Source organism: Sinocyclocheilus grahami, unplaced genomic scaffold (assembly GCF_001515645.1).
Source record: "Sinocyclocheilus grahami isolate Dianchi unplaced genomic scaffold, SAMN03320097.WGS_v1.1 scaffold417.1, whole genome shotgun sequence".
Classification (NCBI taxonomy): domain Eukaryota; kingdom Metazoa; phylum Chordata; class Actinopteri; order Cypriniformes; family Cyprinidae; genus Sinocyclocheilus; species Sinocyclocheilus grahami.
Window position 1 is genome coordinate 69,829 of NW_015505596.1, and position 18,522 is coordinate 88,350.

Here is an 18,522-nt window from a genome sequence, read left to right on the forward strand (position 1 = left end):
TTCAATAACCACTGCAACTCAAGTTTTCTTTTTTTTTCTGGATCTGTTAGGCCTAAGCTATTCAAAAAACCACGTTAGAAATACAGTAGCCTGCATACAAAGAGTCACTTGAATGCATTGATGAATGTTTTCCATTTGAATTTTAATTAAAAAATTTAAAAAAAAAAAACATTAAGCTTTGAAACTTTGATGAATGTTTTCCATTTGAACTTTTTAATAAAAACAAACAAAAAAAAAAACATTAAACTTTGAAATTTTAAAATATTCACATTTGAAAAAAAAACCCCACTTTTTTCAACGTTTTTAAGTTGGCTACTTTTTGCTTTTGTATTTTTGTAAGGGTACTTCTACAAATGTGTCCCTACATGTTTTTAGTTACTTGAGAGCTGTATTGTTTCAAATGAAGATGTCATTTAACTTTTTTTTTCTTTCTGTCACTCATCTGAGCTATCATGTATATATGTGCATGTATCATGTATATATGTTTTGGCTTTCAAATTTTTAAATTCTAACTCCTTTTAAAAGGACCATCATCACATAAGTTTCATATTTTATGTCTATGATTAAAAAACAGCACTCAACAAGAGAAGAAATGACAAATTAACTTCGGAAGTAGCACGTGTTTTATTAACAAAGACAGAAAAAGACACAATGAATGATTGAAAGACTAGCTGAATCACTGTGTTGCTCACACTACGCAACAATATTTCTTCTCATCTGTCGTCGTCTTGTCATAGCTGCGTGCACACTACACAACACGACGCTAATGAGGTGCACACACTACAAAACATTCAGTGAAGAGGCATTCCCAACAATTAGCGAAAATATGTTTTCTCACATAAATTCTCGCGAGAAATTACAGCGATTATATGCCATTTATTCAAGCATGGACGATCAACTGGCCCTTCAACTGGTCTGTGCAGTTATTTTATCCGAAAGAAAGAAGAAACCACGACAAAAGAGAATATGGCAGAAACAATGGCTTGGAAGACGTGAACAACAAGGACTGTCAGTACTGCAGAAAGAGTTGGAGGTAATTAAATAGTACAATGAAATGTGGTATTATAAACACAATCTATGCATTTGTTAAATACATTTTTAGTTAGTTGATTTGATTAATTTGTGGCTTTTCGTTTTTGTTCATAAAGATGCATGATAAGAGTGTTTATACCATCTGCACTGTGATTGGCTGGATTAGTTCCAGCTTGACATTGTGTCGCTCACATTACGAGATCATGTGGCGATAATATCAAACAGGTTTGAAAATGGCGTAGCGTCTGTGATAGCTCGAGACAGGTTCGGATCACGTTGCTGACCTGCTCATACTTAACGAGCTTCGGCGACCACAACAAGCACCTATTTGGTCACGATCTGGGGGTTTTGTCACAGACTGTGGAAATCTGTCCGCGACAGCAAAATCCAGCCAAAAATCCTGTAGTGTGAGCTTGCCATTAGGGACTGCAAATTGATCTATTGTCTGCAAATTTACCTATTGCACCATTTGTCCTAGACACATGAATGAAGTGTCAAATCGTGCCGCCATCTTACATAAATGTATGCTTACCGCTGATTGGCCAACACAGTTTGACACGCCCCCTACCTTTTGGCACGCCCCTACCTTTCAGCACACCCATTACTCCAAGCTGGAGACAGATCCTGGCTGCTGGAGGTTTAGCTAACGGGCTTAGCTAACGTTACGGATTTAGATGGGAGAGTGTAAGAAGAGAGAGTAATTAAAGGGTTAGTTCACCCAAAAATGAAAATTAGCCCATAAATTACTCACCCTCAAGTCATCCTAGGTGTATATGACTGTCTTCTTTCAGATGAATCCAGTCGGAGTTATATTAAAAATGGTCTTTGATCTTTCAAGCTGTTTAATACCACTCAGCGAGTGTTGCATGCATCAGTCCAAAAGCAGTTAAATAAAATGCACCCATCCATTAAAAAAAGTGTCTCACACGGCTCCGGGGGGTGAACAAAGGCCTTCTGTAGTGAATCGCGCCATCTTACATAAATGTATGCTTACCGCTGATTGGCCAACACAGTTTGACACGCCCCCTACCTTTTGGCACGCCCCTACCTTTCAGCACACCCATTACTCCAAGCTGGAGACAGATCCTGGCTGCTGGAGGTTTAGCTAACGGGCTTAGCTAACGTTACGGATTTAGATGGGAGAGTGTAAGAAGAGAGAGTAATTAAAGGGTTAGTTCACCCAAAAATGAAAATTAGCCCATAAATTACTCACCCTCAAGTCATCCTAGGTGTATATGACTGTCTTCTTTCAGATGAATCCAGTCGGAGTTATATTAAAAATGGTCTTTGATCTTTCAAGCTGTTTAATACCACTCAGCGAGTGTTGCATGCATCAGTCCAAAAGCAGTTAAATAAAATGCACCCATCCATTAAAAAAAGTGTCTCACACGGCTCCGGGGGGTGAACAAAGGCCTTCTGTAGTGAATCGATGCGTTTTTGTAAGAAAAATATCCATATTCAAAACATAATAATTTTTTATGCACTTTAAGACTTTTTTTGCAATCTTTAATTTTTTTAATTACAAAATAATTCGTTTTACTCTCAAACACAGTATGTCTGATTGAATAAAAAAGACAAAATAAACTCCATAGTAACTTAGGTATCGGACATAACTGAGAAACGTGTTGCGGCTTAGAACGATTCGATTGACTTGTTCAAAAGAAGCGATGCATAAGAGTAATTTGTTCTCAAATCGAACTAATTTTTTTCGTTGTCCGACTTTGTGTGCAGGACACTGGCACGCACGCTAATATTTCTGTTATAAATGGCAACAAAAAAGGCAACAACACTAGGCCAAATTTTGGCCAAAATGGTAGGTTACACTTTGTAATAAAGTCTTAAAGTGGACGTAAGTGCTTCAGTGATGAGACTTTCCACATCCATCTCCGGATTAAACATCATCTGCTTCATTAAGCCAGAAGAAGCCCACCATTGTGTGAGGAGCATTCTGGGTGTAATCCCCGGATACTGCTGCTGTCTTTCCTTTAGGTTGGCAATGACAGAGGGTCCAGTGTTTGACTGACCAGAGAAAGAGAGCAGTGTGGTCTTCTGCTTACTGAGAATGCATAATAACGTGGAGATGTTATTGTGAGTCTGCTACTGAAGACCTAATGCGCTGGAGACACTGTGGCTTTGGTTGAAGAGGTTTCATTAGACAGAGGCTTTGCCAGGCTCCCACAGGACTCCTCTAATTAACCACCATGAGATTTGAGCAGGACCACAGTCCAACAACAGTGCTCCAAATCCAATGACTGTGAGGGAATAAAGGTGTCAATCTGCTGAACATCCACGACTTCCACTCACAGATATGCGTGATTGTGGATATCTGTTACTATTTCTAAACCCTTGACATGAAATATCGCTTTATTTACCACAGCTCTGATACTTCGGTTTTGAGGTACTTCGCAAGGCTAAGGTTCTTTGTAGATGTTCAAAATTTATGTCAGGATGTTATATGGTGTTGTTGGTGGTTGCCAGGGTGTTGGTATGTGGTTGCTAAGGTATTCTGAGTGATTCTAGGGCGTTGACAGGTGGCATCTTACTGGCAAAAGTAAAAAAAAGACAACCGCAAAGTTTGTATGATATTCTGGCATCTAGGTGTAGATGAGTTGATTTCTTTATTGGAACAGAAAAGATTTGGAGAAATTTAGTATTGCATCACTTGCTCACAAATAGATCCTCTGCAGTGAATGGGTGTCATCAGAATAGAGTTCAAACAGCTGATAAAAAACATCATAATAATCCACAGGTTGACTCCAGTCAATCAATTATGTTGTCTTGTGAAGTGAAGTTTAGTTTAGTTTATTTATTTATTTATTTATTTATTTATATAGCACATTTTAATACAACAGAGCATTGACCAAAGTGCTGTACAAAATCAACACAGATGGGTGTCATCAGAATAGAGTTCAAACAGCTGATAAAAAACATCATAATAATCCACAGGTTGACTCCAGTCAATCAATTATGTTGTCTTGTGAAGTGAAGTTTAGTTTAGTTTATTTATTTATTTATTTATTTATATAGCACATTTTAATACAACAGAGCATTGACCAAAGTGCTGTACAAAATCAACACTTTTAAAACACATTTACACACCATAACACAAACAGGACAGCTAAAACATAACATAAAGTGAAGCACATCTTGATGGATTTGTTTCTCACAAGCGCGCAGCTTTTCGCTTCACAACACATTAATTGATGGACTAGAGTCATGTGGATTACTATGATGTCTTTATAACTGTTGTTTGAACTCTCATTCTGACAGCACCCATTCACTGCAAAGGATTGTTGAGCAAGTCATGCAATGCAAAATTTCTCTAAATCTGTTCAGATGAAGAAACAAATTCAAACAACATTTACCGGTATATTTTGGGGTGAACTATTCCTTAAAAAAAAGTTTTATTTAAAAACCCATACAACTTAATAATAGCTGAACAGAGACCTTAAAATGTGTCAGAAAAGGACAAATACAGTCTCCAGTTTCTTCACTTAACAGAACGGTTGACCTCACTTTCACCACACGATGGTGCTGTGTGTTTAGTTCTTTGACTACATAGACCAGCGGTTCCCAACCCTGGTCCTGGAGGCATCCCAACACTGCGCATTTTGCATGTCTCCTTTCTCTGACACACCAATTTCAGGTCTTGGAGTCTCTACCAATGAGCTGATGACCTGAATCAGGTGTGTTTGATTAAGGAGACATGCCAAACGTGCAGTGTTGAGGTGCCTCCAGGACCAGGTTTGGGAACCACTGACATTGACGACCACAGGCCTAAACCAGGGAAATACTGAATGAAACGAGGCCATTTGCTGTTGGTGTTGATAACACAGTCAAGACAACATAAAACACCAGTTTTGCTTCTCTGGCAGCAATTTATGGGTGATTGTCTTACTGCGTCTGAAAGCAGCTCTATCCAAGAAGAAAATATGAGGAGTTCAGTTAAAGCTGTCATAGTCTGTCAGTAGTAAAAATGGCAGCATAACTGTTTGACGCTACATACTAAAATTTACTTACGTTGACGTCATTGCAAAAGTAAACAGCCACTTACCTGGCTCTTTCCAGCAGCCCTCCACCTACGTATTTCTCATTCTTATTATAGGCTATATTAACATGACATTTTTCACTTATTAATAAATATATATAGATATGTAGAAAAGTCTCTGCACTACAGTTCACGTCTGTTTTTAGAAACACCATAGTTTTCAGCGCAAAGTTTGACAGATGCAAATGAGATGTGAAAGCTGCAGATTTGCAACGACATGACGGTGAGTAAATAATTGTAATTTTTGAACAATTTTGATTAATTCTAAGTCATTTTAAGTACAATTAAAGCAGATTTCACATAATACTCATTTTACAGTAACTTATACTGTACATAAATCTACAGTAGCATGATAATAAGTGCTTTCCACCCGTGCATTGACTAGAACTTTGTTCACATGGAAAATTGAGGTTCAGTAGGCTACAGGGCTAAGAAAGACATACAGTAGCGCTGTGACTCTCAGGTTAAACCTGCACCACAATTCTTCAGATCAACGATTGTCTTTCTTGGGATTTCTTCTCCTCACGCACATCTCCCCTTTGCACACTTTTTACTTTTGGAGGTCGGCTGTGGATGGTGTCGTGGCTGTCATCCTGTAAAGCTGCTTTATTGCAGGTCGGGGGTCCGGGCTCTTCTTCAAACCTTCAATCCCTAATTTCCACAAGCTGAAAGCAGGAAATATAGAGCCTCTGGAAGGAACCGCCACTGGAAGCTCATAACCATGAATATACCCACAATATTTATGTTGTTGCTTTTCTCATCATTTTTTTTTTTTTTATCAAGAGACCTTTGAGGTTACAGTGTTCTGTCATGGAAAGTACGCTACAGAATTGGAACAATCTTTACCACCCACATATTTATCAATGCCTATGGTCCTAATACATGAATAAATAAATATTATAATAGCTGAAATCAAAAACTCTATAACAAATCTAATATGATGACAAGGATGATTATGCAGTTCTGGTCATGGCCCATAAAAAAGCTGATTTCTTTTGCAAGCCATGTAGCAAAAGTCATCCAAGATACATGTCAGAATGTTTTGATGCTGTCAAGTTTTTGAAGGCTTGCTTTATCATTACTGGAAGTTTATAGAAACACTGCGTTAAACACAGTGCTCCTTTCAGTATATAGCAGGTCATGTAGCTTTAAACCTCCGTTCTTTGGTCCAGGCTGCAACCAGAGCCTCGAACATGATTCACTGGGACTTGTCCATGCAGCCCAACATAAGGAATGTTAATTTACAGTAATCCTTTGAAGAGAAGAACTGACGGAAGCCTGCTTATTCGACATGCCGTATGACACGTTTGACTCTGGGAATGAAACAAGGAATGCAGGTTGCCAGGTATGCACCAAAGAGAAGGACATGCACGGAAACATTGTCCAGCGTTAGGCAAGACTTCAATAAAATACCTTCTGCACATTTTTAAAAGCATTAGTCCAAGACAAATTAAAAAGCAGAGTGCAATTAAAAGAAATCACTGTGTAAATGTTAGCATGTGGAAGTTTTCCTTTTACTCTTTTTTTAATGTAAGGAAAAGCCCTGAGGCAGAGTTATGCAGCTGCCTATTATTACTACATACATCTGGTTTTGATGAGACCCTATTACAATCAAAATCATAAAAAAGGTAATGTGGTCCTCTTGAACATTTAAATATAAGAAACACTTTACATACAAAGTTCATCTGTTCGTGGCCCCTCTCAGCTCCATGAATGAAAAAAGGAAGGAATTACTTTAAAGTCTATAACTTGGAGTAATTTGCACTTGGTGGAGCCTGACCATGTTACGACATACTCTCTAAATGAACAAGAACTGTGAATATGATTATGTGTGTGCTTATGTGTTCAAGTTTTATCATAAAGAGTCTTATGATGTTTAGTTATATAGAGTGATTTACATTAACTGTCTAATTTCTGTAAGCTTGCGTTTAATGGGTTTAATATCACGTAGTAGATGCTCTTGTGCAAGCCCTTAGCCGAGGATGTTTTGGCACACAACCCATTTTCCAGCATTTCAAAATCATTGCGACCCACCCATGTACTTTAATCTCACATTTTAAGCGGCAAATTACGTATTATAAATAATACTGTTACTATTGTCCTCTCTAAATGAACAAGAACTGTGAATATGATTATGTGTGTGCTTATGTGTTCAAGTTTTATCATAAAGAGTCTTATGATGTTTAGTTATATAGAGTGATTTACATTAACTGTCTAATTTCTGTAAGCTTGCGTTTAATGGGTTTAATATCACGTAGTAGATGCTCTTGTGCAAGCCCTTAGCCGAGGATGTTTTGGCACACAACCCATTTTCCAGCATTTCAAAATCATTGCGACCCACCCACGTACTTTAGGATCTCACATTTTAAGCGGCAAATTACGTATTATAAATAATACTGTTACTATTGTAGTTTTTGGACAATTGCAGTATAATTTAGTCATTTTCATTGTGTGTGTGTTTTTGTTTCCCCCCTTTTTGTCAAGTTCAAGAGGCCCCATAATCCCACATGGATGACTAGTTAACACAACCAAAGTTTCCAGAATATACTAATGTGTTTGTAACTACAAAATAATCATAGCCTATTTGTTTAGTTTGTTACGTTTTTTGTGACTTCGTTAAGTAGCATGACATCAGCTTGGCACTTATCAAAACAATACACAGTAGTTTTTTTTCCAGTAACAAGCAGCAATTTCTAAAGATCAGCTGTGTAGCAAACAAGCGATTGCTATTTTTTTTGTCATGTTTGAATTGTGCATACAACTTCACTGCCGAACAAGATGAGAAAGTGCTGGAAAGTGGCTTTTTTATTTATCAGTATGTATTTGACTCATAAAAATTATGGATCATATAAATTGTGGAGAAATCTATTTCTTTCTTTTTTAGTTATATTAAAATTGGTCTAATTTGGGTTGTTCAGTCAAATCTTAATTGATATAAGAATAAATTCTGTCATTGGATAGCTGTATATTTAAAAAGATATTTTAAACAAAAATATTTTTATAAGTAGCTTGGCTGCACTTCAACTAAATTAAATTATATGTATCATGCAGCTTGACAAGAGTTTCAAACTAGCTTAACCAACACTACCACAATGCAATATTCTTGAATCTCTTGAAAGTGTGCATCTCATCCCTGCCATTATATTTAATATGTATCAGTATGCAGATAATGCAAACAAGAATGCTGAGTCTGAGACAAACAAATGCAAACATAGCATTTGTAGGATGCTCAGTCATTGACGATTCTACATATTCACCTTTTTGTATCCAAGTTACATAATACATACTTTACATACAGGTGCATCTCAATAAATTAGAATAAAAAAATTTGTATTGGTCTTATGAAGTATTCTAATTTGTTGAGATGAATAAGTGAATTCGTGGGTTTTTGTTAAATGTGAGCCAAAATCTTCACAATTAAAATAACCAAAGACTTAAACTACTTCAGTTGGTGTGCATTGAATTTATTTAATACACAAGTTTCACAATTTGAGTTGAATTACTGAAATAAATGAACTTTTCCACGACATTCTAATTTATTGAGATGTACCTGTAATACCTTAAGCACATTAGAAACTATATATGTTTAACCTACGTATGTACTCAACTTTAAAAATGATCCCCCGCAACCCTATGGCTAACAACATCTACTGTATGTTTTGAATGAGAAATATGAGGGTGACTGTTTATTTATACACAGCCATTGTGGGGGTGTCTGGAGTTAAACTGATTAACTTTTATTTGAAACGAGGAACAGGATCATCAATATGCTGGTGTGAAACATTCATATTATAAGACTAAATTCATGAGAGAAGTTTGCTCTGCACACTTTACTGCTGAAAGGTCCCTCCACCTATAAATATGTTTGGATAGCAGCAGAGGCGGACAAAGTACTCCATTACTTGAGTGAAAGTACAGGTACTGCTGGTCAAATATTACTCCATTACAAGTAAAAGTTGTAATGACAGATTTTTTGTGTTTTATTAGGAGATGCACAACAGTTCTTCTGTGGCTTTATAGGTAATATTTTCATGTACACAATTTAACAAAATCAGACAATATTGTGTCTAATATATACCACAATATTAACTTCTTATTATTGAATTGTTGTAAATAAATATTACATTTGCAACTGGTCAGTGTTCAAAAAATGCTGGGAAATCTCTTCATGTAGCCCTACAAGTGTGATTACTGATAAACTGTCTGAAAAAAGAAAGTCAAGTTTTAGAGAAGAAAAAAAATCACCCACTGACTTTCAAAGCTGCTATATAATAACGACTTTCTACTTCGAGGACATTGGTAGAAATGTAGTGGAGTGAAAAGTACAATATTTGTCTTTCAAATGTAGTGAAGTTAAAGTTATAAGTTCCCAGAAAAAAATATACTCAAGTAAAGTACCGATACTCAAAAAGTGTACTTAAGTACAATACTCAAGTAAATGTACTTAGTTACTGTCCGCCTCTGGATAGCAGGTTTCATCTGTATAACCTGGCAAATAGTCTCATTTATGGCAATTGCTCAGCAATTCCTGACAGGTTGATTTGACAGCTGTAGCTTCATTTTGGAGGGACCACGGACTGTCGAGTTTCCACTAACCAAGAGATGAAATCGTCTGTCCAGACCTACTTTCCCCAGCATTAAAAATGAATATTTCTTCACTGTCAGAGGGTAAAGTCTGGGTTTTGTGAATGTTTCATTGGCAGGACATGCCATTTCCTCTATAGATTCTTCATTCAGATGCCCCCTCCTGTGCAGTGGATGTGGATTCTCTGCAACTCAACACTTCAACAAAGCTCATAATGCCATTCTAGTATTCCAGTTGAGCAAATGTTTTAGATGCTCAATGTGTAAAAGGTGCCATGTTAAATTATGAAAGCTGGTTGTCAAGCAGGACGGATAAAACATGCACAGTTTTTGGTATATCTATTCAAGCTACACTCTCAGAAAAAAAGGTACAAAAGCTGTCACTGGGGCGGTACCTTTTCAAAAGGCACACCTTTGTACCTAAACAGTCCATATTGGTACCTTAAAGGTACAAAAGTTTTGAAAAGGTACCGCACCAGTGACAGCTTTTGTACCTTTTTTTCTGAGAGTGTACTTGCTAGAGGAGCTACAGCTGTAGAAAGATGAAGATGAAACACTGTATTTGTGTTCTAAATCTCCTCAAGTGAATTCCATTCCAAATGCTAATGTAAATGCATGTGAAAGGAATAGTTCGCCTAAAAATGAAAATTCGATCAACATTTTTCACCTTCATTCCAAACCTGTATTTCTTCTGTCTTTCTTCTGCAGAACACAAAAGAAGACATTTTGAAGAATGGTGTATGGTCCAAACAACAGTGGACCCAACTGCTTTTAATTGTAGGCTTTGTGAAATAAATCAATTATTCTTTCTTTTCTTTTCTTTTTTTTTTTCAAAAGTTGTGTTCCAAAGAAGAAAGAAAGTCATATACGTTTGAAATTACATGAATATGGATAAACTTTTAATGATTATCTGATCTGTTATACAGACAATTTAAGTTAGCCGGTTATAAATTCAAAATTTTTAATTATTTTTTCAGATAGAATAACAGCAAACACTTAAAATAAATATTTGTAACTTTACAAAAAAAAAGAAGAAAAAAAGTGCATTAGTGATGCTTGGCTTTGCAATCATGACTAATGAGAAATTCTGGAAAATAGCAGGCAATCTAAGAAGGTTTTACCACAAAAGCAGTTACACATTTGGCTGTCCATTTTATTTTTAGCATAGCTCAGACAGGTCTTTAATAAGTGGAAATTGTCTCATTAATTAAATTATTATTATTTGTTAGATCTTGAGCTCCTGTTAAATTGTTTCATTGCTACACTAAAGACCTTTGACTCGGAGTAGACATAATTTGCTTACAAGCTCTCGCAATGAAAGCCATGCGCTTTTTTTTTTAAATATCAAACATTAAATCCAAAACACTGATATACAGAACCGATGCATCTTATTTTTTAATGCAGAAGTAAGATATTTTCTGCTAAAATGTGAAACGGCTGATTCTTTAGCCACTGTAGCGAAATGATCAGAATAGCAAAGTGCAGTAAAAAAACAAACAAAAAAATTCACTACAAACCAGGGTGTTTATGATTATGATAATGAATTACTAAGATAAGCATAACAGACTGTTGACAGCTAAGACTTGCACATGTACATTAAAAATGACCAGACGCAAACTCTGACTTTAAAAATACAGTATTTGGATAGTGAAACTTCGAATACTTCAGAATATTTTTCAGTGGTACAAATAAAGATTTAAGAACCTTTTTTTTTTTTACCTTTGCAGCAAGCAACCACTCAGAACACCCTACTTACCAGTAGCCATGCCTTAGCAACTACCCATAACATCCTACCCATGTCTTGGCAACCACCCATAACACCCTTGTGTTGTGGCAAGTTTCTTCAGAAAATGTACAATCTTGTTCAGTTCACAAGAAGGAAAAACAGTAAATATGTCTTGTACCGGCTGAAGCTGGTAGACAGATGTAAACACAGGCAAACACGTCCAGAAGATACATGGGAGGTTGCGTAAAGCTTACAAACATTCTGTAAAAAGGTTAAAGGCTAAACACATACTGTAGTAAAAGGCTTTGAATTAAAGGCTTGCACTGAATACTAGCCATTCATTTAGAGGCCAGTGATAGCATGTATTCAGTCGGTATTCCACTCCGACAAACTGCCTGTCATTGCTTCAGACACGCTGATGAGAGGAGAGCATAATGAACGTGTAATGTGGGGATAAAGAGCAGACTGATGAAGAAAACAGATCACATCTCAGAATAAACTCACCTGGACTCTGATTTTCTATTTCAGTCAGCCACATAAATGCCACACAGCTGACTAATATTTATGACACCTCTCAGGATCTAAAAATTATCAACTGTATTCCATGCAACACTAAGGAGATAAAGAGCTTCATTCAATCTATCAGATCTTATTAGTAGAATCTCTGGAAATCTGGGCTCGTATTCACAAAACATTTTATCTTAAGAGTTCTCCTAAGAGTTTTCTCTTAAAACCTATTCACAAAGCTGCTGAGACAAACTTATAATAAGGAATAGACTATTCTTAAGCTAAGAGTAAGGGGACGGGGTTGACCTTGTTGCTATGGATGATGTCAGCATGCTTACTAACTATGCCCACAGTGATTGGCTGATAGTCTCTGTCAGAGATTTATTCATATAAATATTTTATAGTAAAGATAAAGGTTTAAAAATAAAAATGTTGCCACATTCAAATAAAGATTATAAAATTCAGGCTAAGTGTCACGAATTAAACAAGTGTGTGTTCAGCTAATTGTAAGCCTCTGACATGTATGCTTCTCATAATTAGTGAATATGCATATAAACAACCTTTTAATAGAATAATCATGGCTGATAGTAAGACATGCAAACGTAAAGAAAACCAGACTGGACACAAGCACAGCTGTTACTTCTTGCCCAACTGGTTAATGAAAACAAGGACATAATCAAAGGTAAATTTGGAGTTGAGATAACCTTCAAAACCAAAGGTGATACCTTTATTATCGTCAAATATTTAAAAAATGTTTACGTTCGAGGCAGATTGCCAGCAACAGCCATTTTAGGAATAGTTTGTGGTTTGGTTTTAGTGACTTAGGAGTCCTCTTCACTACTCCTAACGTTTCACAGATTTAGGAGCTAGTTTTAGTGCTAAAATGCTTTGTGAAATACTTTTAGATAAAAAATTCCTAGGAGTCCTAAATTTAGGACTGACACGCCCATTATTTTTAAGATTTTCTCCTAAATCGGCGAGTTACGAGCTACTTTTAGCCTTAAGATGTTTTGTGAATACGGGCCCAGAAACATAACCATAGGGATGTTGTGCCTTCTTGTCACTCAAATGGTTTCTGTTAGTGCGTTCTGTTTGCAATTCGCACCTTTGTCCTCCATTTGTCAGCACAGGACTTCACTGGGTATTCAGCAACTAAACTAGATTTTAAAAGACTGACTTGTGGCTTCCATAACACTGTTTAACAGCCTTTTTTATTTTTTTCTGTATGTTTAATCTAATATTGTATTTTGCCTTGTAAATAAATATCTTAAAGTAAAACTGTAATATTAAAAGAAACCAAATTTAAATCACCCTTTATTGGTTAATTTTGTAGACTGGATATATATATATATATATATATACATAAGAAGAATTTAGAAAAGACAGAGGTAATCAGTACCATAAAAAATTAATAACTGTTGGCCACAATATTTTAATCTTGGTGGAAAAAAAAAGACTGACTTTATAGGTATTGAATAAAATGGCAAATATGCTCAATATTTTCTATAAAATCTGGTGTGATGCATATTTATGTGTCAAGAATTTTTTAAGCAGATTTGAAAAAATTGTGTGTTTTCCACAAAATTGAAAGGGAGTAAATAATGACAGAATAAAAAATTTTGTGTGAACTATTAACACAATTACAAATGTCGCATTATTTCATTATTTCCTTTTTAAAAGTCACATTATTATCCTAATTTTGTGGCATTAAAATGTACAGAACACAGACGTATTGAAATTATACTGTTAATGTTGACGAATATACCCATTGTTGCTGATATGGCATTAAAACATAAATAACTAAATGTACTGAACACAGAGAAATTATTCCACTCACAATTTAGAAACAAGCACAGAATGGCCTGGCAGAGGCCGAGTTGGGTGTTAGACTGAAACTCTGGGTGTTATGGCACCAGAAATGTGTGAAAACAGCAGAGATAAAAGAGAATTTCTCAAATTCTGACAAATCCCTATAATGAATCAAAACACCAAAATAATTTACATGTACAGTGTACAGATAAAGTTACATGAAAACCGTATGGAGCTATATGTTTCCCTGTCTTTCAAAACCATTATTAAATTAACACAATGGTGCCTCTTAAACACTTTTCTGATGGGAAACATTTTGTTCAGCGTCAAACTGAGAAATGACTGAACCCAAGTGCATAAAGAAGTCAGTGAAAGGTGGAGGAGGAAGTTTCAGACTTTGGGGGATGTTTTCTGCAGCAGGAGTTGGGTTTCTTATAAAGATATATGACAGGTTTTCAGAACCTCCTTCAGCAACATGCAGTTCCTTCCCTGCAATCATTTCCCAATCAATCTGCAATTTTCATGCAAGACAATGTCCCCGTCACACTGTAAATTCATGTCTTACCACTGAAAGCTCCTACAGAACTAATGTCCTTTTGGGGAGTCTGTGGACTGAAAAATGTCAAACCGCTTTTGACACTCAAAGATAAGCTGACTAGTGCACCTGTTCTAGGGGTGGCTGACTATACGAAGCCCTTTATTGTGGAGACAGATGCAAGCAGTCAGGGCTTGAGCGCCATTTTATATCAGCAAAAGGGAGATGTAAAACATGTTATTGCCTTTGCAAGTAAATGCAGAAAAAAAAATTACAGCAGCGTGAAATTCAAGCTCCTTGTTCTCAAGTGGGCAATTGTTGAAAAGTTTTGGGGGTATTTGTTTGGGTGCCCATAGCTGTAGACAATGTAATGAGAGGTCCTTTAAGAGGTCCTTTAAGATGATGTCATTGTGTACATGTATGAACATGCTAACGCAATGAAGAAGTCACAGAGTTATGCTGCATGTGTGTGCACTGTATTTTGGTTTATTCCGGTTTATATATTTTGTATTTTGGTTTATATTTTTCTGCACCACGTACCTAAAAGAAACAGAAACTCCTAACCTATTATAAGGACTAACTAACAAACTCCAATTATATTTGTTGGTCCTGCGAGTTATTTCCCTCTGGACACAGTATGCTGTGGTGTTTTGGGCAATGACATACGGTAAAGTTGTACTCTACACCAGTGGACACTTTTGGCCTGTAATATCAGAGCATATACATCCGCGCAGGATCCCTTGCCAAAAATGTCATTTTCACTGAGAGAGCTAATGATCCCAGATTTCCTTTGCCTCGGTGGGCAACCAATGCCCCAATACAAAGTTATTGAAAACAGCAAATTATTTCAACGTGTATTGTCCCGGGCAACGTTATTAATCTGGCAATGGTATGTCATAACTTCTAAAGTTGTACTCTACACCAGTGGACACTTTTGGCCTGTAATATCAGAGCATATACATCCGCGCAGGATCTCTTGCCAAAAATGTCATTTTCACTGAGAGAGCTAATGATCCCAGATTTCCTTTGCCTCGGTGGGCAACCAATGCCCCAATACAAAGTTATTGAAAACAGCAAATTATTTCAACGTGTATTGTCCCGGGCAACGTTATTAATCTGGCAATGGTATGTCATAACTTCCATCTCCGGCATCTGCTTTGGAACATATGTGTCATTCAGGCAGCAAACGCTCTGTACATGACAGAATGATGAGAAGGAAATCACGCTGCACGAGAATGAGGACCACTAGCACTCAGGCCTCACAAACAGCATTTCCTGTTTGTGGTTCCACTTGTTCAGTCTTTGAAGTGTGCCATAATAATAGAACCAAATGGAGCTAATGAAAACGCATTCCGTCAGATTAAAAGGAAGTCATAGACTCAACTAAACCAGAACCTCTTACCACAGACACACACCAGGAAAACACAGACATTCTCAGTATGATACTCTTGCCTTCAAGGCGCTGCCGCGTAGTTTACAGAAGTGGTTTAGTGATGAAAAGAAAATCGCAAAATGGCAAGAGGTAACGGGCAATACAAACGTCTGATGTGTGGACAGACATTAGATACATAAGCAAGACATTAGCATGAGCAGTGTGTCCTGGTTCTAGGTATAAAGGATTACTTCACCCAAAAAGAAAAAACTTATTTCACATGTAATTTACCGTTGATAGCAACCGGAGCTTTCAAACTTCAAAAGGGATGCAAAAGTTCCATAAAAGCATCATAAAATTTGTCCAAACGGCGTATACACCACATATAAATCATATGATAGTTGTGTTTATTTTTGAATCGTTGAATCAGTGAGTTGACAACTGGATCTGTTCGATTAGCAAATGAAGCATTCACACTGCTTTTGTTAGCAAACTGATTCATATAGAAAAGATTTGATTCAAAAGAATGACTAGCCTACAAATGTAACGACGTTTACATTTTTGAAACGACATGACGGTGAGTAAACGGTGACAAGCTGGTAGTTGGGATTAACTATTATATAAATGTTGTACAAAAGTCCACAGGAGATTTTTTTACAGTAAAAATCATGTAGCCTAATGTTCTATTGCTGGTGGCCTTCTGTAATTCTTCTTCTCTAAGGAATCATTACAGTGTACCTGTTTCTTGACTATGATTTTACAGTTTGGTTTTGTGATGGTGTGGCCCCCGAGGTGACATCTGTGTGCAGTTCATTAGCTTGTAACCCACAGCAGATGGGTGTTTGAACAGTTAAGTTTACATATACATTCACTACATGGAGGGTTTATGAACCCTACTCCTACTTCTTTCTTTTTTTTTGTTTGTTTGTTTGTTTAGCAATCCTTATTCTCTTCTGGAAATAATTTCTAGGTTCACAGGTGTATCAGAATCTGGATGCCTTCCGTCTGACTTTTTATACATGATAAATGGAGACAGTTTGGAAGATTAGGCCGTTTCTTTGTCCCATTCTCTGCTACCAGTTAGGCATATCTGTTGGTGTGCTGTGAAATGACAAATGTTACATGATAGAGCTTTGGGACTTGATGGGAGGTTGGCGAAGTTCTGAAAATATACAACAGCACCATGAAGTGCAACATGAACTGCGTTTTAATAGCACACAATATACACATTATCAATCTACTTCAGCTGCTGCAGGATGTGTGATCAACATATTAGTACAAGATGTTAAACCAGGTTTACACAATGAATTTCTGTGGGACATTTATCGGCAAATCAGACACAATCGGTTTCCACTGTTGGAGATATTTTGTATTGTTATAAGTGGTTGAAAGAATACTTCAGCACTGAGGAGTATCAGGTACAGAGACATAATTTTCACCAAACAAAAAATAATAATTATAAAAAAAGATCAATAAATAAATCAATTATATACCATATAAATGTAATAGCTATGTGGAGGCTATGCTTATTATTTATCTTTTTGTTCTTTTTAAATTCATTTAACTGTAGCTGGTATTATAACCCTTTACACATTTAAACGCTGAAGGTGTTACTGAAAATACAGTAATTTTTTTATATATTTATCATCAATGTTACCGTTATTAGATAAACTCACCAACTATGTACACATGAGTTGTGGCCATGCTAGTTGAACAACTAAGATTCTTACCCACAATATACAATTAAAGCATAAAGCGGTCTGGACGTAAACATCTTGTGCTGAGAATAATAATTTCGCAACTGTGCATGGTTTGCAACATTGCAATGAAAAACAAAGTACCTATTGGACAAGAAAGGCAATACATGACACACTCTGCCTTGATTTTTTAGGGAAGGGGATGGTGTAAATTGTACATAAATACGGATAAGTCTCTCTCTTGTTTTTCAGGACATCATTATCAGTCAATCACGTTTCTAATCCCTTCTGCTCCTTTCACCACTCTGTGCTCGTTCTACTCCTCCAGGTCTCCAGGCCCAAGCTTTCTGTGCTTCCAGCTCAGTCTCTCTCTTCTTCCTCCTCAAATAGGACGAGATATGAGCTATATGAACAGCTGGTATAGTGTTCCATGATATCACAGTAGGGTCGTGGGTCAGGGGGACGTGTCACCTTTGAGGGAAGCAGCAGGAGGCACAGAGACACAGTGTGACCACATGAGTGTGAATAATCCCATTTGGATGCGCGTGTGTGTTTTCATCAGGGTAGGTGTGTGTGGAGCATGGGTTAGCAGCTTTGTGGTCTTTGTTCCATCGAAAAGTCTTTGTTTTTGATTTATTTATTTATTTTACGGGCTGGCTCGAAGAGAGGCGAGGTGGTCACTGTGTTGGTTCTGAGCCCGGAAGCGCAGCCTCTGCTTGTTGGACTTCTTCTGGTCTTTGGTCCGGTGGCCCTTCCCCGAACCCGCTATAGCAAAACAGACAGAAAAGAAAAAGCACATTATATATGTGCTTTAAATAAATATATCTATATGACCAAGCAGAAGCTTCTGTTGCACTGGGAGTTGATTGGTATTCAAACAAACATCTGGTTGTTCTGGGCTTTTGAATTTAATTACAGTATAACTAAAAACTACACTGTTCAAAAGTTTGGGGTCAGTAAGATTTTTTAATGTTTCTGAAAAAGTCTCTAATGCTCTTATGCTCATGCTTCTATTTTGATATCATTTAAATTGCCAATTATTCCTGTGATGGCAAAGCTTATTTTTCAGGAACCATTTCTCTAGTCTTCAGTGTCACATGAATGATCCTTCAGAATCATTCTAATATGCTGATTTGGTGCTCAAGAAACATTTATTATTATTATCAATGCTAAAAACAGCCATGCTGCTTAATAGTTTTGTGGAAACCATGA

General features: G+C 36.6%; 1 protein-coding gene across 1 annotated transcript in view; it reads right to left on the reverse strand.

The window, feature by feature from the left end:
* Window positions 1-16,802: 16,802 nt before the first annotated feature.
* Window positions 16,803-18,522, reverse strand: part of LOC107551185 (R-spondin-2-like) — a 61,997-nt gene continuing 60,277 nt past the window's right edge. The window contains exon 5 of the mRNA XM_016232713.1: window positions 16,803-18,075. Within this exon, the coding sequence (XP_016088199.1) occupies window positions 17,957-18,075 (119 nt within the window). The 3' untranslated portion in view covers window positions 16,803-17,956. The remainder of the gene's footprint in view (window positions 18,076-18,522) is intronic.